Here is a 26,063-nt window from a genome sequence, read left to right as displayed (position 1 = left end):
CAGTTAGTAGGCTAGTAGGGGTTACCTTTGGGCAAGTCTATATAGTGATAGGGACAGTTAGTAGGCTAGTAGGGGTTACCTTTGGGGCAGGTCTTGCAGCATTGTCCAGGTAGCAGCACTGGGTCATCACAGCTAGGCTCAGGACAGTCCTGCTTGACGTTCTTACAGCTTACCTTCCCCAACACCTTACTCTTACGACCCCTTTGCTGAAAATAATAGATAAGAAACATCAACTCCTCATCCACACTGACCTCAACACTGTATCACACAGACCTGATGATATTTGTTAAATGGGGTCATTTTGGGGGAACTAAGATCTGGAGATGATTTTGGTAATTGATTAATTCATAATTAATTTGTTTGTTATTTTAGGCCCAATTTCTGTCCATTGATAGGCCTACATAATGGCTCCACTATCCAAGATTGACATGTACTCTATTAGGCTTATTGTGAAGGGTGTTACTTACTGTCTCGCAGTAACATTGGACACAGTGCATGACTCCAAACGGCTCACCGAGGTCAGGGTGCCAAGTGTCCTCCAGAGAATAGAATCTTCCTCCGAATGAACATCCTGCAATCAGTCCAGAAGAACCCATTAAGACAACAATACACTAGCAGTTGGTACAGTCCACATCTAAATGTAAAACTGYTGAGTAGCCTGTAACATCCCTCTGTTTAGATTGCTTATGTTTATAAGAACTGAGGTTGAGGCGTTCGTATACTTTAGTTGAACTTCAAATCAGAAGTATGCTGGCATTACATAGTTCACATGACATATCACTCCATTACATATTCACCTTGACATATCATCCATTACATAGTTCACATGAATATCACTCATTACATATTCACTGACATATCACTCCATTACATAGTTCACATGACATATCACTCCATTACATAGTTCACATGACATATCACTCCATTACATAGTTCACATGACAATATCACTCCATTACATAGTTCACATGATATCACTCCATTACATAGTTCACATAGTATACACTCCATTACATAGTTCACATGACATATCACTCCATTACATAGATCACCTGACATATCACTCATTACATAGTTCAAATGACATATCACTCCATTGCATAGTTCACATGACATATCACTCCATTACATAGTTCACCTGACATATCACTCCATTACATAGTTCACACTGACATATCACTCCATTACATAGTTCACATGACATATCACTCCATTTACATAGTTCACATGACAATAACTCATTACATAGTCACGTGACATATCACTCCATTACATAGTTCACATGACATATCACTCCATTACATAGTTCACTGACATATCACTCCATTACATAGTTCACCTGACATATCACTCCATTACATAGTTCACATGACATATCACTCCATTACATAGTTCACATGACATATCACTCCATTACATAGTTCACATGTAATCACTCCATTACATAGTTCACATGACATATCACTCCATTACATAGTTCACATGACAATCACTCATTACATAGTCACCTGACATATTCACTCCATTACATAGTTCACAATGACATATCACTCCATTACATAGTTCACATGACATATCACTCCATTAACATAGTTCACCTGACATATCACTCCATTACATAGTTCACCTGACATATCACTCCATTACATAGTTCACATGACATATCACTCCATTACATATATCTTCCACATGACATATCACTCCATTACATAGTTCACATGACATATCACTCCATTACATAGCCTAGTCTGAGATCCACATGTTATGATGCTGGATTTTTTCTTCTTCGAATGGCTACAATTAATTCACAATTTATGCCCGAGACAATCAACCAAACATTCAGTAGAACAGAAACGATTGCATGGCATTGCCAGACACTTTAATAGGATAGCCAGGCCTATGCTCTTGCCAATGAGATATGTACTGGACAGTTCACTGCGAAGTGAAAGACTGCATATTCCCACATTAGCGTCAGATAGAACGACAAAAATAGGATTCTTCCCAGCCAGACTGGATGTTTGACAGATAATCGATTCCGCGGCTGGGACATGTTGCGTGGATTGACTGGATGTCTCATGCTCCAGAGCTCACCGACGCCTCCTGTTCCATTTAAATGGTGCAGGGGACCCTCAATGAATATAAAAAAAGGACATTCACACAACAAACACCAAGCCATTTGGAAAGAGAGAAAAAAGGAATGCGCTTTTGGTAGCCTAGCAGGGGCTATGTAATGGAAACCAATTGATATATTAGGTTTTGAGTATTTCAAAATAATTGTTAAAGTAGTATTAATAAAAGTATTGCATTATAAAAAGCCTGCATAAAAATTGCCCCAGCAACAAGTGTTTGCGCCACAACCCTCCCCTGCCTAGCTCCATATGGGTGTGCGCCTTGTGCATTCCTCTTCCCGTTTCAGAGTCGCTGTACACCGCAGCCTGGAGGTGAGCCTCCCCGGTGCCAAGTTCACTACTGTTGATTTGATATTGCGCGGTTGCCGTAGCTGCTAACAACCTGGTTCGCATTATTCTTTCATTAAGTGACTACACTTTAAACAGTCCAGTCGCGTTAGAGTTAGACGTAGCACCATGCTTTCCCGCACAACTCACTGCGATATAAATCACTGCTTGGCACAGCCAGAGAAGGCCACTAAAGAACTGCAGCAATGGACAGCCGATTGATTACAGTTTCCAGGATTGGAAAACGTTATTAGTGGCAGTTGTTAATACACTGCTCTAACCCCTTGACTTCTTACTCCCATGGGCTCAGTAGGCCTACCCTTTTAAATACAAGCAGTTTAAAGCCCTGCACATGAACCAGATGGCATTCTCAGTGGTTATGATTAAGATGTTTTCTGAAAGTTTGTTCATGAAGTAACCATAACAGTGGGACATTTGAGGAAGACAAATACAAAAGATTGGGTTGATAATAAGGGTGATGCTGTGCAGTGAGACACTTTGATAGACAAAATGATAGGCTACTACAGCCTATTCTTAGCCTAAGTAATCATCTACTGACGGTCTTAAAAAGCTATAGTCATATTAGGCTATACATTCAAATTTATATTTGGCAGATTAGCAAACGAGCACTAGGCTAGCCTATAGTGCTGAAATGCCCGTGCCAGGATTCAAAACGCAGCAGGGGTCATTCATTGAATTCAGATATTTAGGTTGAAAAGAAGTAGAAGAAGCATCTTGGCTCACCTGACATGCCCTTGGATGGTAAAGGTTCCCTCTCCGAATGGATGGGCAGAACGGGAGACTTCAGCCGTGAGGCCAGTCCAGAGTGCAGCCACGCGCAGCTCATCACGCACAATAAGGAACTCAGCGCGCGGCGAGTCTGCATCCCGGCGAGGGGTAGCATCCAAAACTGGCTCCGGTTTCTCTTTCCSTTTTCGTTCTTGAAAAACGTCTTCCCTTCGTTTTTAGAAGCTTTCACGTGAAGGTAAGTTGTCACTCCAGTAATAAACCTTCTCTAAATAAACAGGAATAGGTCAGCATTCAAGTCACAAGACAGCCTATTCGTTGATGGTCTTGAAGTTATTCCTATTCGGAAATAAAGACTCCCAAGTTATGCAACAGAGAGAAGCAGAGAAAGTGACCAAAGAGGTTGGAGGTTCTCCGAGGCAATGACTGTACCAGCCCAGAAGCTTCTGTCCCGTCCGTGCGGGTCCCTTCCCACTTTATACTTTCCCTGGACACTTGGAGCAGGCACGGGCAGGGAGGGGTGAGAAGGAAAGGAGTGGGTGGAGTTAGGGGGGGGGGGGGGTCAACGGGGGTCTTAGAGCCTATACCACTAACCTAATTCCATGTCAAATGTGAACACCTAGTGAAGGAAAGTGGAATCTTCAGGGCTGTAGCCTACAGTAGGATAGGGAGGAATGTTGGTTTCTGTGTGTGCAGCCTGTTCTGTATTTATACAACTGCTTCTAGAGTTCAGACCTAAGTGACTTAACAGAAACAAATGAACATAGTTTGAATAGCTCAGGCGACGTATTTCAATCTGTGTTGATCCTCTATCACAGAATGCCCTTTTTTATTTAGCACTTGATTTATTTTGGCCATATTAACTTCAGCTTCAAATACCTACCATTCCTACCTGAACATTCATCTGTTTGTGTAGCCTATTCGTAAGCCAACGGTTTGATTGTACTCTTATGTCGTTATAAAGTTACAACTCAATATAATCCTGTTTTTGGATAGTGTAGGACTACTGTTCTAGACGTCTATGTAGGTTTTGTCTGCCCTTCATCCAGTTCTCATTGAATAAGAATGTCTGAAGTCATCGACAATATCGACTCACATTCTTTATTGTTTTGTTTAGGGAAACGTTCTCTTAGATGTTATAAAAGTGAAAATTACATACKATAAACACTTGATTTAGATTTGTTTTAAGTTGAGCAATATGCTTCCCACTCCTCCATATTCCATAGGTGCGAGAAGGCGTGCAAGAGGCTTCAGGCATGGTCCCTACGGAGGCATCACGAGCGCTCGGCGGGTCAAGTTTACAGTGAAGTGTGCACGGAGATTTATTTGAATAAGTTCACAGCAAGAGTCTCGCCAATCAGTCATTCTGTGGAACAGTAATGATCCCTTAGTGAGTGCAAGTACAGGACAACCACCCCCAATTAGACATAATATGATGATAATACAGTAATGATAATATTAATCAAAATAATAATGGCACATAATAACTAATTTCAAACTTTGGACATTAATTTGCTTATTGTAGCCTAAAGGTTCACACTCTTTGTGTGCCCTTCTTTCCCAAAGTCTCAAACTACCCCAACGAATAATAAAACAACCAAAATAAAGTCGGCCTGGGTCAGGCTGTGAATCAGGCTGTTTAGAGAAGAACCATATATCTATTACTGATTGTAGCTTTGTCTGTCGCGCCCCGGAAACGGCGCGAGCCTCTCGCCTCCAAAACCTCCCCAATCCATCCACATGCTAAACATGACGATACAATATGCTCAATGGCGATAACCTAACCCATTCAATAAGAAACCAGCACGTCCCCTATTCTGCCCGAGTGACCCTGGCTCTAACCAGTGCTATAAACAACAACTATGAAATGAAAAGGACAACGATGTCTCGAAGCATAGGCCTATATCCAAATTAAAGTTTTCTAAAGTCTTAGGTAGGGCTGTGACGATTATTACATTTTYGGTAACGGTTATTGTCGATTTTTTTTGTTGAGTTTGTAGGCCTAATGCATCATAATTGTGTTTGGGGCTGCAGGTAGCCTAGTGGTTAGAGTGTTAGGCCAGTAACCGAAAGGTTGCTGGATCGGATCCCCGATCCATGGTTATTGTCCATAATTGTCGGTTGCATTATTATATGATAATTGTGCCAGCATTAGTCTTAGGCTATTTGAATAAAATTGCATTCTATTTTCTGCATCCGTTTGTATTTATGGCTAGTTCCCCAGCGCCAGTGTAGGTGGAGATAGAAGTGAATGTGGGAACCCCTAAATATCTGTCAAAGTATTGGAATAAAACTGACTTATTTTGTCCCCTTGTGTTTATGCTATAGACAGACATTGTAGCCGAAATTGAAGAGCAAATAAACATTATTGAAAAAGTACAGATCTGACATGCCAGTTTGGTGGTGAAAGTACATATAAAGTACACAAATACAGTACCAGTCAAAAATATATTTTGATTTGTTTAACACTGTTTTGGTTACTACATGATTTCATGTGTTATTTCATAGTTTTGATGTCGTCACTATTATTCTACAATGTAGAAAATAGTCAAAATAAAGAAAAACCTTGGAGTAGGTGTGTCCACACATTTGACTGGTTCTGTATGTACATTATATTTTATGTTCCTGACATTGTTTGTTCTGTTATTTCTTCATTTCTTTCTTTTAATTTATTTTGGGATTTGTGTGTATTGTTTTGTATTGCTAGGTATTACTGCACTGTTGGAGCTAGCGAAGTTGTATATGTGAGGACAACGTGCAATTTTTATGCATATGTCACATTATGTGGCTGTGAGAGACTTCCATTGAGGTGAGTGAAATCACACGCGGGTTCCCCTCTCCTCCGTCCACTTCGCGCACCCGTGAAATGGAATCGATGATGGTCTATTTGCACTTCATCACGAAGTGATAACCGCCGCTTTTATTTATTGCTGCACCGACCAATTCATTAGACTGGCTAGCGAATTGTCTGTTGGAGATAACACCACACATTCATATTATGCGGGTCACACTTAGAGTAATGAGGGGAGCTTTTGTGTATTTCCCTACACACATGGATTGCTACACAGTAGGTGCACTTTTCTTAATTCCAAAAATGATGTGTGTGTGTGTGTGTGTGTGTGTGTGTGTGTGTGGACATGCCTGAGATAATACAACATTTGGTTTACAGATTCTGGGTGTTGTAAGACATTCTTTAATGTTGCCATATTATTGGGTATATTGTACAGCCTCCTATTATTGTATATGTAAAAGTAACGGATTCAGGGTTGAAAAGTGGAGTCAGTCCACCTCGGTAGCTTGTGTAGAGTTTGTCCTTACCTGCCGATTTTTAAAAATTGAGTCTCATTCTCGCACCCACTTCAAGAATGAAAGTAGCTTAGCCAGGAGTTTACAGTCGTTTCCCTAAGCCTTGACTTGTGGTTTCATTTAAAGAAGAGAGGAGCGAGAGAGAGAGAAAATGAGAGGGAAAAGGAAAGAGAGAGCGCACGCGTCTGAAGTCATATGCCAAAAAACATTGATTGCGTTCTATTACAATCGATTAACCGTGACCAGCGTTTCATAAGAGTGAGTAAGGTTACAATTCCAATAAGACAACCTAATACACTGCTCAAAAAAATAAAGGGAACACTTAAACAACACAATGTAACTCCAAGTCAATCACACTTCTGTGAAATCAAACTGTCCACTTAGGAAGCAACACTGATTGACAATAAATTTCACATGCTGTTGTGCAAATGGAATAGACAACAGATGGAAATTATAGGCAATTAGGCAAAGGACCACCCCCAATAAGGAGTGGTTCTGCAGGTGGTGACCACAGACCACTTCTCAGTTCTTATGCTTCCTGTATGTTTTGGTCACCTTTGAATGCTGGCGGTGCTTTCACTCTAGTGGTAGCATGAGACGGAGTCTACAACCCACACAAGTGGCTCAGGTAGTGCAGCTCATCCAGGATGGCACATCAATGCGAGCTGTGGCAAGAAGGTTTGCTGTGTCTGTCAGCGTAGTGTCCAGAGAATGAGGCGCTACCAGGAGACAGGCCAGTACATCAGGAGACGTGGAGGAGGCCGTAGGAAGGCAACAACCCAGCAGCATGACCACTACCTCTGCCTTTGTGCAAGGAGGAGCACTGCAGAGCCCTGCAAAATGACTCCAGCAGGCCACAAATGTGCATGTGTCTGCTCAAACACGGTCAGAAACAGACTCCATGAGGGTGGTATGAGGGCCCACGCCACAGGTGGGGTTGTGCTTACAGCCCAACACCGTGCAGGACGTTTGGCATTTGCCAGAGAACACCAAGATTGGCAAATTCGCCACTGCGGCCCTGCGCTCTTCACAGATGAAAGCAGGTTCACACTGAGCACATGTGACAGACGTGACAGAGTCTGGAGACGCCGTGGAGAATGTTCTGCTGCCTGCAACATCCTCCAGCATGACCGGTTTGGCGGTGGGTCAGTCATGGTGTGGGGTGGCATTTCTTTGGGGGCCGCACAAGCCCTACATGGGCTCGCCTGAGGTAGCCTGACTGCCATTAGGTACCGAGATGAGATCCTCAGACCCTTGTGAGACTATATGCTGGTGCGGTTGGCCCTGGGTTCCTCCTAATGCAAGACAATGCTAGACCTCATGTGGCTGGAGTGTGTCAGCAGTTCCTGCAAGAGGATGGCATTGATGCTATGGACTGCCCGCCCTTCCCCAGACCTTGAATCCAATTGAGCACATCTGGGACATCATGTCTCGCTCCATCCACCAACGCTACGTTGCACCCAGACTTCCAGGATTGCGGGATGCTTTAGTCCAGGTCTGGGAGGAGATCCCTCAGGAGGACCATCCGCCACCTCATCAGGAGCATGCCCAGGCGTTGTAGGGAGGTCATACAGGCACGTGGAGGCCACACATACTACTGAGCCTCATTTTGACTTGTTTTAAGGACATTACATCAAAGTTGGATCGCCTGTAGTGTGGTTTTCCACTTTAATTTTGAGTATGACTCCAATCCAGACCTCCATGGGTTGATAAATTTGATTTCCATTGATAATTTTGTGTGATTTGTTTCAGCACATCAACTATGTAAAAAAAAAAGTATTTAATAAGAATATTTCATTCATTCAGACCTAGGATGTGTTATTTTAGTGTTCCCTTTATTTTTTTGAGCAGTGTATAAACCAGACACCATGCCTCTTTTATAGTCAAAGTGTTGTCCAATATGTTCTCCCTGAAGATAGGACACACTCGAGGCCTAAAATAGGACCAGATCAAAGAAACAGAGACGCTATATAGGCCTATGTGAGAACATATTGGTGCTTTTGATGACGCAATCATGCCTCTTCTCTGTGTATTTGCTGATGGTGTCGAATACAGACAGCCGAAAGTGCATAAACGCAACAGCGCATGTTTCATTTGTGTAGGCCTACTTCCCCAGAAACCCCCTCACTCCATCCTCTTTCCGTCTGACTGGCACATTCGGGACCGCATCCTGTTTGCTGGCTGGATTATACTGGAGGTGTGAATATACAGCGAGAAGGGGGAGCAGATAGCCTGGCAGATGTGTACCAACCGGTTACAGGGCGCCCCCAACACCACCTGCTCCCCATCACGGTTTTATGTACACTGATCAAATGGCAGAGGTCGACAACGAGGTCACTACAATTTCTGTCCTTRTACGCACGCACATTTAACCCGCTGTGGCACCTGAGAGATGGATTTGTTTGGTAATATGCGCGATGTCCTTAATTTTAATTTACATTCCAGTCTCAATCATTTCTGACTCAAGTGTAAATGTCGTGAAACAAACCAGAACAAATGCGCTGAATGGAGTATGGACATCCTGTCTCCCGCGCTCTCCTTGGACCACTGCTCGCTTTATCAAGTCCAGACATCGAGACGGAATTTTGTTTCTCAAGAACAAGTCAGAAAAAAGGAAAGTTGCTCACTGATTAGTTCACTTTTATAGAGAGTCGTCAGAAATACGATGACTCATTTTATTTTACCCTTGATAAAATCCTTAATATGACTCTTGGAGGAGGTGGATATTATTTAGCCTAATGATGGAAAAAATAATAACATGCCAGTGATTGAATAGCCATGCCAGTGTTTATAAATTAAACGTTGTATACATGATAAAATATAAATCGGTCATATTCAGCACTAATCATCTAAACTGACACATTATGAGGTCAATTGAAACCAGAGGATGTGTCTCGGGGAAGAGCCTTTTACTGCCTCCAATTTGGTTCTTAATGGCAACTGACAGAACAACAAAACGGCAAGGGATTATGTATTTATAGCTACTGTTATGCTGATAATGATGGTAATAAGGCTAACCAGGCCTACATGACTTGGTGTTGTTAGGCTAATTATTGTGTTACTCCTAGCAATGGAAAGTAGAGAATAGCCACTCAAAATTTAAATGGCGGTCTGGTTAGAATTCATGTTTATTCATGTATGAACGCTCGGAATCAATACGCAAACACTGCCGAAACGGCTAAATGAAAGTGGACGGGGGTGCGAATTAAATTGGTGCTCCTGGTTGTCTTTTTCTCACAATCCATTTTCGAGGGTTCCCTAGATGGAGAGTGTGAGTCGAATTATTGCCCTCCATGCAATTAGCGACCAGAAGCCATCTCCAAACACAGTTGGCATGGAAACGTGGTGAGGAGGGGGACAACACCACTTGTCTTTGACACCTCGGATCCAACTGTGATATCTCTCACTTTAGGCTTGTACAATTGCGCCACTCCAAGTCGCCACTGTAGCAGCCTACTGTATGTATCTGATATTATATAGTAGTTTAGGCTTAGACTTGATTCTCTAATGTTACCAGACCGTTGGGTCCGTTATACTACTCGGCCTACACTTTGGCGCCAAAAMAATAACTCACTGACACCTACAGTACTGTATGTAACGTTCAGGGTCTATGTGGGTCTGTTCTTCTCTACAGCTGTTCCCGAGTTGCTTACAGATCTGCTCCCCCCTCGATAAGCAAACACCAGGCTTGAATCACCCCCGACAGACACCTCATTACTGAGCGCCTTTGAATTCTGCATTACCCCCCTTCTAATTTTGTTTATAAGAGTGAAATTACCTTTCCACACTTTATTTTAAGATGCTTTGAAAGTTGATAGTTCTCAAGAGTCGAGAACCCAGTGATAACTGGCCGCAGTACACACATTTTTACTCCTGCGGTTAAATACCTCGACCATTACACATCAACACAGTCATCAAGATTAGTGTTTCGGGGCGACAGTGTAACAGCGCATTTGACTCACAGACCAACCGTCTCTTCCGAATTATTCCACTGATATTGACGCAGTCTTTTGTGCGTAATTATGTTCCCTAAAGATGCGTGACAAGTAGCACGTCAATGAATTAAATTATTGGCCCAGCCCAACAACTACTCGGTGGACATCTTTTTTCTCCTCTCCACAGGTACAAACGGCTCTTCCCGTGATGCCTGTGATTGATGGTTGTTTTAATTTGGTGGATTTTTTTTAACGATGTGATTTACAGCTTGGGTGGTCTGACCAAATCCTTTCCAGAACATAAAAAAGCAGAAAAAGAGAAAACAGAGAGATCATGGAGAGGCAAGATGGGGCAGAGAGAGACCACACACACAACACACACACACACACACACACACACACACACACACACACACACACACACAACGGGATAAATGTACTTTACCACCTGTCTTTGTGACCCAGAGTCAACACTGGTAGTGTCACCGCCACTGACTCCTACACCTCACATCCTCACACACACACACACACACACACACACACCGCCACCACCACCACCACCATCCGTATCAACCCTACTGTCCTACAATCAACCCCCACACCAGAGTGTGGGACCCCCAGTGAGAAACCCTCCTCCTCCTACAGACAGCCCTGGCCCAGCCCCAAACCTCTGGGGGTAGTYTAGCTGAGAGGAAGCCCAGCGTCCTGGGGAGAAAGTAAACTACTGGTTCACAATCACACTGATGAGAAAGTCACAGATTAGAAATTAGTCATGGAAATAGTCATCCAAAGATCAAACTCATCCCAAATGGTTTTCTCCTATCATAAAGCAGAAGAATGGCCCTTCCATCTCACAAGTTTATCCCAAATTTGTCACACAGTGTCATCACCAACCTTATAAAAACCTATTTGTAATGTGACGTGGTGGTAGTTTGCTCCTATCACCAGCAGGGTAGAGGCCTATCATTGTACAATAATCTGTCCTTCACATGTTACTCTGCCCCAGCCTCCTTCCCCTCTTGCCCAGGATGGCGAGTTGCTCCTTGGCTGAGGCTGAAGCGTAGACCTGGGCCTGCTTCGGCCAATGAGGCCAGTGTGGAGCAGGACGACCCAAAACTGGACACCAGCCCTGAGTCAGAATCTGACACCGCCAGCTCCTCAAACTTCTGGATGACCGCCCGTACAGACTGGAAGGGCACGTCTCTGCGCCAGCGACCCCCACCAGCTCCAGAAGGCCCTCTATAGGCCGGACGCTCGGCTGAGGAAGATGTGGGGTGGAGGGGGTAGGCCACAGCGGAGCCTCAGCCTGCCCTGGCCCAGCCCCAGAGCGGGACGCACCCCAGCGTTGCTGAAGCGAGTGGGCAGGGTGGCTAGGTGCTCCTGGGTCAGAGGGTTGTGGAAGCTCAGCACCCCTCCACCCATGTTGAGGAACAGCCCTAGGGTCTTGATCTGGGGTGGCACGGCATGTAAGGGCCCCCAACGGCTATCGTACACAGTGGAGAAGGACAAGCCCTGCCTTTCAAGCCACCAACCGCAAGCATCGTCCAATGAGCTCACTCCTGTATGGAAAATAGGAAAGGTGGTTGGTTTCTGTGTCAAAACAGACACCATGGGAACTTATGTCTTTAAATATTGTGCGAATAAACATTGCAATGTCATTATGAAACGGGGTGGACTTTATGCCCAACTTTTTCTGCACTCAACAAAGCTACATAGTTGTTGCCTCGTTTGGCCTGACTAAAACATGTTGATTGGAGCAGGAACAAACTGGCCCCCAGGCACCCACAGTGTTTCCCCTATATTCATTTAGTAGCAGCAGTGCAGCCACTGTACTTAAAAACAAAAAGTTGTTATATGTATGCCCCAGGAAGACCCCATGAAGACTGTAGTTGTGACAGTTTACTTATGGTATAAATACTGTAGTAAGAAAAACAATATACTATAGTAATTACTGTAGTATTTTTTGCAGACTGTAATATACTTGTGGAACCCTAATGGACAAAACATTTAAAGAGCAAATTTTCCATAACCTGTAGGTAGAACTGAGGTCTGAATGGACAGTCAGCTTCTGCTCTTTTCTATGTAGGGAACACAATAATATTGGTGCCACACTTAAGAGAGAAACATTTCTCACTTATGGGTGGAACAAATTGGGATATAGGAGGGGAATGGGCAGGGTATATGCAAATGAAATAATGTAGTATATACTATAGTAATTACAGTAGTGTTTTTGCGAACATTACTGTAGTATTTACTGGAGTGTTTGTGGTCTGTAGTATACTGTAGTATTTACAATAGTATTCTACACCATTCTATAGTAAGTACTATAGCATTCTATAGTAAACCATAGTATTTTTTCATGTGGGATAGGCAGGAGTGAGCAATAATATGTAAAATATCAATGCTGTTCCCATCCCATGTTCAGTCGACAGTGCCAGTCATCCTGGTCAACAACCACTAATACGTATTTGGCCTGACTCTCTACAGTTAATGACGAAGCTGCACATTTCTGTCATATTTGATTCAAATCAACAGATTGTTTATGGCTTGTTGCTGGGCCAAATTATTAGAGTTTCTGTTGTTTACAGAGAGCAGATGTCAATATGCCTTGTAAGCCAAAATGAAATTGTTAAAGAAACAATTGAATTGTTAGTGGTTCGGCCAAGCGCTGGGAAATCCATGCTGACATCCTGTTCACCACCGGGCGGCACCATAGAGCAGAGTTAAAGGACGTGAATGAACTTTATGTAGGACAGAGCCTGTGTCATGTATGCCCTAGGGACAATATTATGTGTGTGTGGGAGTATTTGCACAAGACTGCCTCTATGTATTTGTAGGCTACAACCGCCACATGATTATGTGTAAGAAATGTAGCCCATCTGTCAGTAGAAATATATCAGCATGCCAGAGGCTAAGAGTATTATTATCAAAGCAGTGATTTGTACTTGTTCTGCCACTACCTTTAACTCATGGCCAGGTGGAGTAGAGTGCACATCCTCACCTATCCTGTAGAGGGTGCTGTTGCAGACATCCACCTCCCAGTAGAACTGACCCCTGACGATGACCCCGTCCCCACACACCTGAGGGAYGAGCTGGGGGGCAGACTCCTGGGATACTGAACCTGTGACCCTGTTGCTATGGTGACGAGAGGGTAGTGACGGAGGGCTTGGTCCGTGGAAGGTCACAGTGAGGGAGGAAGTGGAGAGATGGAGGGATAGAGCAGCAGCAGAGGGATCCAGGGTGAACGTCAGACCTGGGAAGGGAGAGATTAGGACAAAAGAGAAGGTGAAACCTGATTTACTCTAATCAAGGGCATTGTAATTAATAAGATGTGTATTTTTACTCTTCTTCTACACCAGTGAAGGCTGCAGAGGGGAGGATGGCTCATAATAATGGATAGAATGGAGTAAATGGAATGGTATCAAACACTTGGTTTTTATGTGTTTGATTTGATACCATTCCATTCTATCCATTATTATGAGCCATCCTTCCATCAGCAGCCTCCACTGTTCAACACAGTATATCAATACATCCTTGGATAAAGAGTCTTGCATTGGACTCACTGACCTGAGACAGACTGATCCATCTCTTCCTCTTGTAGGTCTATAGCACCCTCCAGTGGTGAGCCTGTATCCATGGATACACAGAGAACAGAGAGTTAAAACAGCCTACAAAACAGTTGGCACCATTTAAAGCATGTAGGGATGTAAGCATGCCAGATTATCCTTGACCCATTTATTCTCACTTTCCCATGAGGTTTACCAGTATTTAGAGGAACCAGAAACCAAACACTGAAGAAACAGAGTAACCARAACAACAATAACTATCTGGCATGCCTCCCAGTTTAAACCTGGAGCTTACAGAATGTGTCTGACCTAGACTAACTGCCAAGCACAGGGGGTTGGTGGCACTTTAATTGGGGATGATGGGCTCGTGGTAATGGCTGGAGCGGAATGGTAGCAAATACATCAAACACATGGTTTCTATGTGTTTGATGCCATTCCATTTGCTCTGTTCCACCCATTATTATTAGCCGTCCTCCCCTCAGCAGCCTCCACTGCTGCCAAGGTGCAATTTCACTCACCATATGCAGCAATGCTCTGGTCCTTGACGTCCCCTGTGTCCCTGACGAATGGATTCCCCTGCAGGTGGGATTAGTGGGGTGGGGTGGGAAAGAATGGGAAGGTGTGTCAGGGAGGGTTCAGTCACTGGGTCACTTGGAGGGTGTGACCTGTATCCATCCGAAGATTGAATAGGGCAATGGGAGAAGATTGAGCATCCATAAGACTTGTGTGCCTCTCACTTGTCTAAAACAAAGATGAAAGTCTAACGATCCTACCTGAAAAGAAAATAAGCTTTCTTACCTGTGAGAAGGCCTTCGTCCCTCCTTCCACCTGTTCCCCAGCTCTACTGGCTGTTCACCCAGGGGTCAGGGTGGGGTCGGGAGGCAGGCAGCAGAAGCCCACTCCCAGCATGGCAGCTCCACAGGGTGGCAACAGCAAGGGCACAAAACGGCACACACAGGGGGACTGATAGAGCGGTGGTGGGCAGAACGGGTGCCACCTTGGGAAGCACGGCACACCCCTTCCTCACTTAGTACACATCGCCCTTCCCATGCCTCCTCCCCACCCCCTACACAGCGCCCACACAGGGTATGGGAGCATGGTAGGAGAAGGGCAACGTCAAAACTACACCTACAGGATGGGCATAGAGAGGATTTAGCCAAATCATAATGACCCTCTTCTTCTCCCTTCTCTTGTTCCTCCTCCTCACCCTGTCYCTTGTCGTTCTTTTGTAGTGTTCCGTCAAGACAGGGTGGTGTCTTTCGCATTATTGACAGATGTTGAGTTCAATGCATTTATAGCTCAATATCATCCTATCACCCTTGTCATGCAATTCTTTTTTAGTCTTCACCAAAACAAAGGTCAGCATAGTCAARATGTACTGTTGACGATTCAAATAGTGAGGGGGCCATCCCTGAATCAAGTATTTTCTGTGGGTTGATGCAATGTAACATGTGCAGTCACAGTATCCTATTAACCATTCTTCCGAGAGCCTTGGCCAACACAAAAGACACAAACGATTCTCCTTAGAAACACACAATGAGGAGAGATCCCTATTGTACAGACATCCTTTTCTAGCACATATCAAAAGAGATTTTTCCTCAACAGATCCCAAAGATATCCAACTCTGGTAAATGAAAGATCCTCTTCTTTGACAGACCAAAGATGTCCCCCACACAGATGGATGATACTGCAGGCTGCATTCACAGAGGGCTCCACTCGATGGCGGGTGAGACATATTCCTGTCCTTTTGTGAATTATGTGAAAGGGTTTTTGCTACATGATGTGAATATAAAGATCTGCCACAGCTCCATCACRGTGGTTACACTTTCTGTCTCCATATGGGCTGGTGGGGCCATTGTTCCCCAGGCCACTCCACAACACCAGGGCCAGGTCGGGGTCAGCTCAAAGTGGGCTTCTGGGGTGAAAGTGTGCAGGACGGAGGAGGGGTAGGAGGAGGATAGAATGGAGACAGGAGGATAAAGAGGGAGCTCAGTTGGTAGAGTATGACACTTGCAATGCCAGGATAGTGGGTTTGATACCTAGGACCACCCGTAGGTAAAAATGTATGCACCCATTTGGACAAAAGTCTCATTCCTATATATACACACACACACACAGTTGAAGTCAGAAGTTTACATAAAAAAGTTTTAATGACTCCAACCTAAGTGTTTCAACCAGTCCACAAATTTCTTGTTAACAAACTATAGTTTTGGCAAGTCGGTTAGGACATCTACTTTGTGAATGTGTAACAGATATAAATCGTACTCTCCTTGCGTTGTGTTTTCTCCTAATAAATCACATCAGCCAGTGGTCCCAGTTGAGCATCATTTATTTCTGCTGCTGTTGTTAAATGGGAAACAGCACGTTAGTTGTGCAGGGCTTAACGATATTGATGGCTGTCAATTGCAAAATCCCTTGCATCACATTTTCATACTGGGAAGAACTGACGTTCGCGATCTCCACCTATCTGCAAGCGGGGCCAATCACAACACACCTTATTGTCATCAGAGTTGAACCAACCAATAAGAATTCTTGAAAATTAAATACACATTTCTTTAGAGGCAAGTGGAAACATAACCAACCCTGTTACATTCTCCCCTGCTGAATTACACTTGCATACTATAAAGAAACAAAATGAGGTATGCAATACATATGTCACCAAATATTCCAGTGCAAAGACTATTCTCTAAAGAGAATTAGGGGAATTCAAAGACCCCGTAGGAAAACATGCCTGTTACATGTTCAGTACACTCAGTGACAATAAGAACCTCAGACAGAAAAACCTTGGCCTACTTGACCTCTGACCTCCATTGGGTCTATTGAAAGTTTTAAAAAAAWTTWWAAAATGGGCTACAGACTTGAATTATAATCCTACACCCACACAGGTATTCTAATGAATTCTGTATGAAAAACCCTCTGTGTCTGCATAGTCTCTATGAGTCTCACTGGGCGTTTCCTAACACAACCAGCCCCTGACCTGACAGGCCTAACAGAGTTATCATTACGTTTAACCTGTTCACCTACAACCACCATTGGTGGGTCACTGTCCACAGTCGGTGGATAGTCAAGGTCAAGGGTTCTGTGACTGTTGCTGGAGCTTGTGCTACCAGCGGCATCTTCAGAATGCCTTTCTTCTTCAGAGGGTTCGGACATTTCTTCTCCAAAGGTTACCTCTGACATGCTTGTGCCACCAGTGGCACCCTCAGAATGTGGTGAGTTCTGAGGGTCCCTCGCCAGTGGCCCATCTTCCAGCACATCTGGGTTTTCTTTTTCAGAGTGCTCCGGCTGTGCTCCCCGAGGTCTGTTCTGATACCCACACACTAGTCCTCTCACCAATGTCCATTTCTGGTATATCGTTCAAGGATGAGTCCTCCTCACTCGGATCCTCACGGTCTCCCGTATTCGGTGTCTCCAAGGCAGTGTCAGGGAGAGGCAAGAAGTTTACAAGCATTATCAGATTACGGTGGACCGTTTTCTCCTGGCCAGTCGACATGTTCTGTATCTTGAAGATGTGGATGTCACTATTCTTCTCCGTAACAATATAGAGGTTGTTCTCCCAACGATCCGCCAGCTTCCTCTTTCCACGTTCACCCTTATTCGCCAGCAGCACCCGATCACCGACCTCCACTGGAGCTCCTCTGATCTTCCTGGTGTAGAGGCTCGCATGCCTCTTCAGCTGTTTGGTTGCCGACACCTGTACAGTCTCCATGGCCTCCCTCAGGTCTCTCGTCAGGGACTTGATGTACTCGTCATAGTCTACAACCTCTCAATCTTGCAGCACAGTACCAAACATCATGTCGACAGGCAGACGTGGGGTTCTCCCAAACATCAACTGGAAAGGGGCGTAGCCCGTGGTTTCATGGACTGTACAGTTGTAGGCAAAGGTCAACGACTTCAGCTTCTGGGGCCACCTGTGCTTCGCTCTCGTAGGTAAAGCTCTGATCATGTTTCCCAGCGTTCTATTGAACCTTTCGACTCCCCCGTTCCCCATCGGATGGTAGGGAGTTGTGTGTGACTTCTGGACTCCTGCAGCASTCAACAACTCAGCAATCAATTTACTTTCAAAGTTCGCCCCTTGGTCAGAGTGGATGCGATGAGGAAAACCATACACACAGAAGATGTTGTTCCACAGTTGAAGGCCACTGCTTTAGCTGATTGGTTCGGACACAAGAAGGCATGGGTCATCTTAGTAAAATGATCAGTGACGACCAGAACATCCAAGGACTTGTTGTTGGAGTCTTCAGCAGACCAGAAGTTCACACACACCAACTCGAGAGGCTCAGTCGTGATGATGWTCTCCAGTGGAGCTCTGGCCTCTGGCTCAGGGGCCTTACTGAACACACACCTCTTGCAGGTCTTGACATACTCTCTCACATCTGACTCCAGACCATGCCAGAAGAACCTCTGTCTCGTCAAGTACAACGTCCGCTGTTGCCCCTGATGACCGGCTTCATCGTGGACACCCTTCAAAACTGTCGCCCTCATTGAGGTGGGTACTACATACGGTACGTCTTCTTTGACAGCAAATGTTTGGTAACGCGATATAGTACACCTATTCTCAGAGTGAGCTTCTCCCAGGTCTTCAGAATCCACAGAGGCTCGAGTGGTTCATGGCCACGTCCCCTCCTAGAAGGTCTACGGCCCCTGTCCACGTAGAAGACAACTCTGGCGAGTGCATCATCTTGACGCTGCTTTGATATCAGGTCGTCACGGGACAGCACTCTCACATCTGACATCTCAGATGGCACCAGTGACTGAGTGAGCTGAGGCAGTAGCAGCGCACAGTTCTGTAGACCAGCCTCCCCTTGCGACCTCAGGACTGCTGACACTGCTTCCCTTGACAGAGAACCAGGAGAAGGATAGGAGGTAGTTTGGCAGTCCATGACAATTTCGCAGGCATCTGCCTCAATTGACGGTGAGCAGCTTCCTAGGTCGAATGGGTGGTTCGACCAGCGGAACACATCTTGCACCTTCTCAGTACGTACTCCCGCAGCTTCTTCCAGCAAGGCCTTGTATGGAACCCTTGTGATGCGGTGGAGAGCGCTCGGCTGCACAAATGGCTGTCTACTGAGTGCGTCAGCAATMACATTTTTGGGACCGGGGATGTACTTGATGTCAAACTCGAATGGAGCGAGTTTAGCAACCCATCTCTGTTCACAGGCGTCCAATTTGGACTTGGACAGGATGTACGTTAATGGGTTGTTGTCTGTCCATACAGTAAAAGGCTTGCCCCTTAGCCAATGACTGAACTGATGGTAATAGACTATCATTCCGAGAAAGGACCGAATCTTCCCCTGGGAGGGCACATCCGTGTTATCCTCCATGAGATCCTTCTCTGTCATCCCTGCAATAGCCTTCACTTTTTCTGGGTCTGTGGCCACACCTCCTTCACTGATGACATGCCCCAAGGACCACACTGACCTTTTCATGAAATGGCATTTCTTTGGAGACAATTTCTGATTATGGGCTTTGAGACGCTCAAAAACTGACTCCAAGCGTTGCAATCCAAGTTCTTCAGTCGGGGCAAAAACCAGTACATCGTCCAGGTGGCATAGAAGGCTAGAAAAATGTTGATCCCCAAAAATGCTCAACATCATCCTCATGAATGTAGCTGGGCTGTTGCATAGTCCTTGTGGAAGACGGTTATATTCATATAACCCAAAAGGAGAAGTGAAGGCTGTAAACTTCTTGTCGTCTTCATGCACCTCCACATTGTAGTAGCCTGAGGTCAAATCCATTGTAGAGAAGAAGGCCTTGCCACCCAGGGCTGCCAGAGCATCAGCTTGGTGAGGTAGAGGGTGAGCATCCTTTACGGTTCGAGCATTGAGCCATCGGAAGTCTGTACACAGTCTCAGATCACCAGACTTCTTCCAGACCAGCACGAGCGGGGAGGCATACTCACTGCTGGATTTCCTGATTATCTCTCGCTCTTCCATCTCATCCAAGGCCTGCCGGAGCTTGTCATAATGGTTAGGGGAGAGGCTTACGGTAAGGTAGCCTAAAAGGTTTAGTGTCACTGAGTCTGATGCGATGGACATATCCAGTAGCCTTCCCGCAATCTAGTTTGTGCCAGGAGAAGATAGACTCGTAGCGGGCTATAAGCTGAACTAGCCTGGCCTTACACTGTTGCGACAACTGAGTGGACTCAATGTCAATGTCACCTAGCCCTAACTCGTGCAACACCTCACTTGTCACTCTGCGCGGTTTGACGGCACTGTCAACYGTCAAGCTATCTCCACTATCATTGTCAAAGTCTGGATTGTCATCCATTTTGTGTACCTGCTGCACCAGGGGGACCGGTTCGACAGTGGGCCCATCTATATAGTCAGTGTCAAAGTCCTCTAATGCCATGCAAGGAAAAATGTCCGCTATCTTGGCATTGCGTCTCACTGTTACTGGCTTTGGTGAGGGATTAATAACTTTGACAGGGACCCAGCCATCGCTCCACAATGTCGCTACTGTTCTCCCCACTAGAATGTTTTTTGGTCTTGAGCGTGCCCTCGTAGGCTCAATAACGACAGCAATGCCCGCGGATACATTTTGAGGCGTACACAGCCGGCCCCATACTTAATGTTCCTGCATAGGCTCCAATGGGACCGCCCGCTTCAGCCTTACTGTGCACACTCTTTCTGGCACTTCGGTCCCTTTCCATCTCTCTACATTAGCCAGCAGACGGAACAGTTTGTCATCTCCATTGTGTTCAGATAATGACATCTTCTCCCAGAAGTCACCGGTCGTCTTCAGCTCCCTGATGAGGTGTTTTATCACGTTGCTGCCTAGGATGAGCTCATCACGTTCGCCATCCACTACTAGAACAGGGACAAAGACACTGCTGCCATACACAGACAGATTCAATTCACACACACCTACAGGCTTGGTCTTCAACCCCCCGCAGCCAACCAACACCACTTCAGTCGGACTGAGGGAGACACTCTTGAGCACACCTGCTTTCTCAAGGCGTGGCACCACTGTTGAGCTCAATGTGCATGCCATAGAACCACTGTCAATCATAGCGCACACCTCTATAACATCCCCCAGTAACACACTAGTATAGAAGAGTTCATCYTTGTGGAGCACTCTCTGTGTATTTTGCATAATGACTTTTTCGTTCGACTTGACTTCATCACAAACACTTGAATATATTGACTCTAAATCTACACCACTATCTGATTTGGGCACCTCACAAGACCCAGCACTTCCCCCCATCCCGTGCGGGCCAGCTAGTTTTCCTGCCGCTGTGTCGTGTTGCTGTTTGATGGAGCGACGGGAGTTACCGATGAAGTGCGAGGACATTCTTGACGCGTGTACCCAGCTGCATAACAGAGGAAGCATAGGTGGTTAGAATAACAATGATCCATTGTGCTGTGATTCGCATCCCCACACACTTTGCATTGCAAAGACGGGTTCTCCCTTCTCCTGGGCCTCCTCTGGAAACGGTTATCATAGCCGCCTACAGGTTGCTGTGGCCTCTGCTCCAAGACCCGTTCAAGCATGCCAATCACACGATCCAATACCTCGGATGAGCCATTTGTGGGCTGCTGCAAGGGGGTCCGGGCAGTTTGCAACAGCCAACACTGGCCTACTTACTTCCTGCGTCAGTTTGGTGACCAGTGTGGCCAGCAGCAAGGGACTTGGAGCCTTGCACTTCCTCTGGTACTCCTCCAGCCTGCCATGGACCTCCGCAGCCCTGCYCTCGTGCAATGGTTTGSACATGAATATCAATGACAGCTCTGGGTTCAGACAGTGCTTGATGAACATGACAGTCAGAACACATGATGGACTGTCTAGCTCCTTGTTCTGCCTCTTCAAACAGTCCTCTGCCACCTCTATGGCCCTGTTCAGTCTGATCCAGTAATCAAATGGAGTCTCCCCTTCCATTGGCAACGTAGAATAAACAACAGCTAGGGGCATGTCAGAGTTGATTGTGTCGCTAAAGTGATGCTACAGAATGTCAAAAACCAGTCCAGGGCACTGGCTTAAGTCCACTGGGTTAGTGCGTAGGCTTACCACGTCACGTGCCCGCCCTGACAGCTTACCCAAAACTTAATCTGACCTCTCCTGCCCACCATAGCCCTTCTTCTGCATGTACACTAACATGGTCTCCTCCCACTCATGCACTGTGCATTCCTCTGAACCATCCCCCCTGAAACACACTGGTTCCCTGACATCATTTTTCACCACTACATTTAGACTAGAGCTGGCCCCAGCCTTGGTACTACCAACATAATCAACCTTCTGTCCCACCCCATCTCCCATAGCCTTTGATTCCAAATAAGAGGCAATATTTTCACCTATGGAGTAACCTATTTATATAGCCCTTCTTACATCAGCTGATATCTCAAAGTGCTGTACAGAAACCCAGCCTAAAACCCCAAACAGCAAGCAATGCAGGTGTAGAAGCACGGTGGCTAGGAAAAACTCCCTAGAAAGGCTTAACAATGCCCGCCAGGAAATCCAGAGACACATCCTCCTTCCTAGGACTAGGTGAAACTGGCTCGAATGTGGAAAGCACACACTTGCCTGTGCAGTTGGCCTGGCCAGAGGTGTGGAAGTAACTGGAGAAATAGCTMCCCCCCCTACCCACTGGTGGTGAAGGGTTAAACATGAAAACTCCCCTACCTCTCCCAAAACTTTCCATTTAAAAGAAACATATATATATCACAATCAATATGAACACTTAAAACATAAAACATAAAATCAGCTTGAACATAATGCACTCAAAATAAAAGTTCAGTAGTAGTTGTCTAACAAGACCAAGAAGCAACACAGAAAAGTAACAAGAAACGCTTTAATAAATAGTTGTCGCCACCGTGTGGTAGAAAATGGCGTCGCCCTCACGTTAATTGGCTTCGGAAGGTTACTAGCGTAACAGCACAATTACATCACTAAATAAAAATAGCATCACCACATACAAGTAATAAACAGTACATTATATTTCCCCCACTCACTCATGCTACCAGGAGCTCCCTGAGAATTCCACTTGTGCAGAATGCGAAACCTAGGCCTCTGGCGTGCATCAGCAACCACAGTACTTCTTGAAGCCGGGTCTCMGATCCCTCCACGTGAAGTCCGGCGAAGACAAAAAGACGAGTCACGGCACCAGTGTAACAGATGTATATCGTACTCTCCTTGCGTTGTGTTTTGTCCAAGTAAATCACATCAGCCAGTGGTCCCAGTTGAGCATCATTTATTTCTGCTGCTGTTGTTAAATGGGAAACAACACATTAGTTGTGCAGGGCTTAACGATATTGATGGCTGTCAATTGCAAAATCCCTTGCATCACATTTTCATACTGGGAAGACCTGACGTTTGCGATCTCCCCCTATCTGCAAGCGGGGCCAATCACAACACACCTTATTGTCATCAGAGTTGAACCAACTAATAAGAATGCTTGAACATTACATACACATTTCTTTAGAGGCAAGTGGAAACATAACCAACCCTGTTACACATGACACAAGTAATTTTTTCAACAATTGTTTACAGACAGATTATTTCACTTATAAAATCACTATATCACAATTCCAGTGGGTCAGAAGTTCACATARACTAAGTTGACTGTGCCTAAAAAAAGCTTGGTAAATTCCAGAAAATGATGTCATCGCTTTAGAAGCTTCTGATAGGCTAATTGACATCATTTGAGTCAARTGGAGGCGTACCTGTGGATGTATTTCAAGGCCTACCTTCAAACTCAGTGCCTCTTTGCTTGACATCATGGGAAAATCAAAATAAATCAGCCAAGACCTCTGAATTGTTTTTGGCAGACCTCCACAAGTCTGGTTCATCAATGGGAGCAATTTCCAAACGCCTGAAGGTACCACGTTCATCTGTACAAACAATAGTACGCAAGTATATACACCATGAAACCACGCAGCCGTCATACCGCTCAGGAAGGAGATGCGTTCTGTCTCCTAAAGATTGTGGTGCGAAAAGTGCAAATCATTCCCAGAACAACAGCAAAGGACCTTGTGAAGACGCTGGAGGAAACGGGTACAAAAATATCTATATTCACAGTAAAACGAGTCCTATATCGACATAACCTGAAAGGCCGCTCAGCAAGGAAGAAGCCACGGCTCCAAAACCGCCATTAAAAAGTCAGACTACGGTTTGAAACTGCACATGGGGACAAAGATTGTACTTATTGGAGAAATGTCCTCTGGTCTGATGAAACAAAAATAGAACTGTTTGGCCATAATGACCATCGCTACGTTTGGAGGAAAAAGGGGGAGGCTTGCAAGCCGAAGAACACCAGCATCATGGCAGCATCATGTTGTGGTGGTGCTTTGCTGCAGGAGGGACTGGTGCACTTCACAAAATAGATGGCATGAGGAAGGACAATTATGTGGATATATTGAAGCAACATCTCAAGACATCAGTCAGGAAGTTAAAGCTTGGTTGCGAATGTGTCTTCCAAATGAACAATGACCCCAAGCGTACTTCCAAAGTTGTGGCAAAAATGGCTTAAGGACAACAAAGTCATGGTTTTGGAGTGGCCATCACAAAGCCCTGACCTCAATCCTATAGAAAATGTGTGGGCAGAACTGAAAAAGCATGTGTGGGTGCCACACCAGATACTGACAGTTTCTTTTGATTTTGAACCCCCTTTTGTTCAGGGACACATTGTTCCATTTCTGTTGGTCACATGTCTGTGGAACTGGTACAGTTTGTCTCAGTTGTTGAATCTTATGTTCATACAAATATTTAAGTTTGCTGAAAATAAATGCAGTTGACAGTGAGAGGACATTTCTTTTTTTTGCTGAGTTTACACACACACACAGCCCAAATAAATGCTTCAGAGTTCAAGTACCAGACACATCAACTGTTCAGAGGAGACTGCTTGAATCAGGCCTTCATAGTCGAATTGCTGCAAAGAACCCACTACAAACAGATGCCAATAATAAACATTTTGGTTCCAACAGCCGTGTCTTTGTGAGACGCGGAGTAGGTAAACGGAGGTGTGATAGTGCTTTGCTGGTGACACGGTCAGTTATTTATTTTGAATTCAAGGCACACGTAATCAGTATGGCTACCACAGCATTCTGCAGCTATACTCCATCCCATCTGGTTTGCGCTTAATGGGATTATTATTTGTTTTTCAACAGGACAATGACCCAAAACACACCTCCGGGCTGTGTAAGGGCTATTTGACCAAGGAGAGTGATGGATTGCTGCATCAGATGACCTAGCTTCCACAATCATCTGACCTCAACCCAATTGAGATGGTTTGGGATGAGTTGGACTGCAGAGTGAAGGAAAAGCAGCCAACAAGTGCTCAGCATATGTGGGAACTTCTTCAAGACTGTTGGAAAAGCATTCCTCGTGAAGCTGGTTGAGAGAATGCCAAGAGTGTGCAAAGCTGTCATCAAGGCAAAGGGTGGCTACTTTGAAGAATATAACATATATTTAGATTTGTTTAACTCTTTTTTTGGTTACTACATGATTCCATGTTTTATTTCATAGTTTTGATGTCTTCACTATTATTATACAATGTAGAAAATTGTAAAAAATAAAAAAATAAAAAAATAACTTTAATGAATGTGTCTCCAGACTGGTTATTTTAGGAGGACTGCTGTGGCTGGGTAGAGGTAGGGGGCTTATTTCACCACCGAACTATTCCTAATGCCTTTCACTTTAACCACCACACACTGCTTTTTAATCTAATCTTTATATCAGCATAATTCACAGTGTGTGTGGCAGGAGTTGGAGTGGGGGGAATGAGAGTGCTCAGTGTTCACCAAACCAGCATGCAGTATGCACAATGTCCAAAGGCCATTTCTTAGCAAGCAAAATCCGGTGTGGACGATTAGGCAATAGCCTCTATACATCCAGATACATTATCAATATTCTAGTGATTGGATTATCTATTGACTCATGAAAAGAAATGGAGGTTGCCTATGCCTACTCACAGGGAATAATGGCAATGTAGGAAATAAGAGATCATGAAACGATAATCATATTATTTAATATTTTTTCTTTGAGCAAATTTTTTTTTTTTTTAAACATATCGGTTTGTCTTGTTCCATTCATATTTGTTTCCCCGTGCACGTATCTCG

General features: G+C 44.9%; 1 protein-coding gene across 1 annotated transcript in view; it reads right to left on the bottom strand.

Moving 5' to 3' along the window:
• The window catches only part of chrd (chordin), a 44,112-nt gene extending 40,457 nt beyond the window's left edge, over nucleotides 1–3,655 (bottom strand). The window contains exons 1-3 of the mRNA XM_070436985.1: nucleotides 3,201–3,655; nucleotides 468–571; nucleotides 80–206 (exon numbers count right to left, since the gene is read on the bottom strand). Of these exons, the coding sequence (XP_070293086.1) occupies nucleotides 80–206; nucleotides 468–571; nucleotides 3,201–3,360 (391 nt within the window). The 5' untranslated portion in view covers nucleotides 3,361–3,655. The remainder of the gene's footprint in view (nucleotides 1–79; nucleotides 207–467; nucleotides 572–3,200) is intronic.
• Between the last annotated feature and the right edge of the window lie 22,408 nt (nucleotides 3,656–26,063).

The sequence above is a fragment of the Salvelinus sp. IW2-2015 genome, linkage group LG4p (assembly GCF_002910315.2).
Source record: "Salvelinus sp. IW2-2015 linkage group LG4p, ASM291031v2, whole genome shotgun sequence".
In the NCBI taxonomy this organism is placed as follows: domain Eukaryota; kingdom Metazoa; phylum Chordata; class Actinopteri; order Salmoniformes; family Salmonidae; genus Salvelinus; species Salvelinus sp. IW2-2015.
The sequence above is the reverse complement of the archived record's forward strand: the minus strand, read 5'-3'. Positions and strand labels throughout refer to the sequence as shown.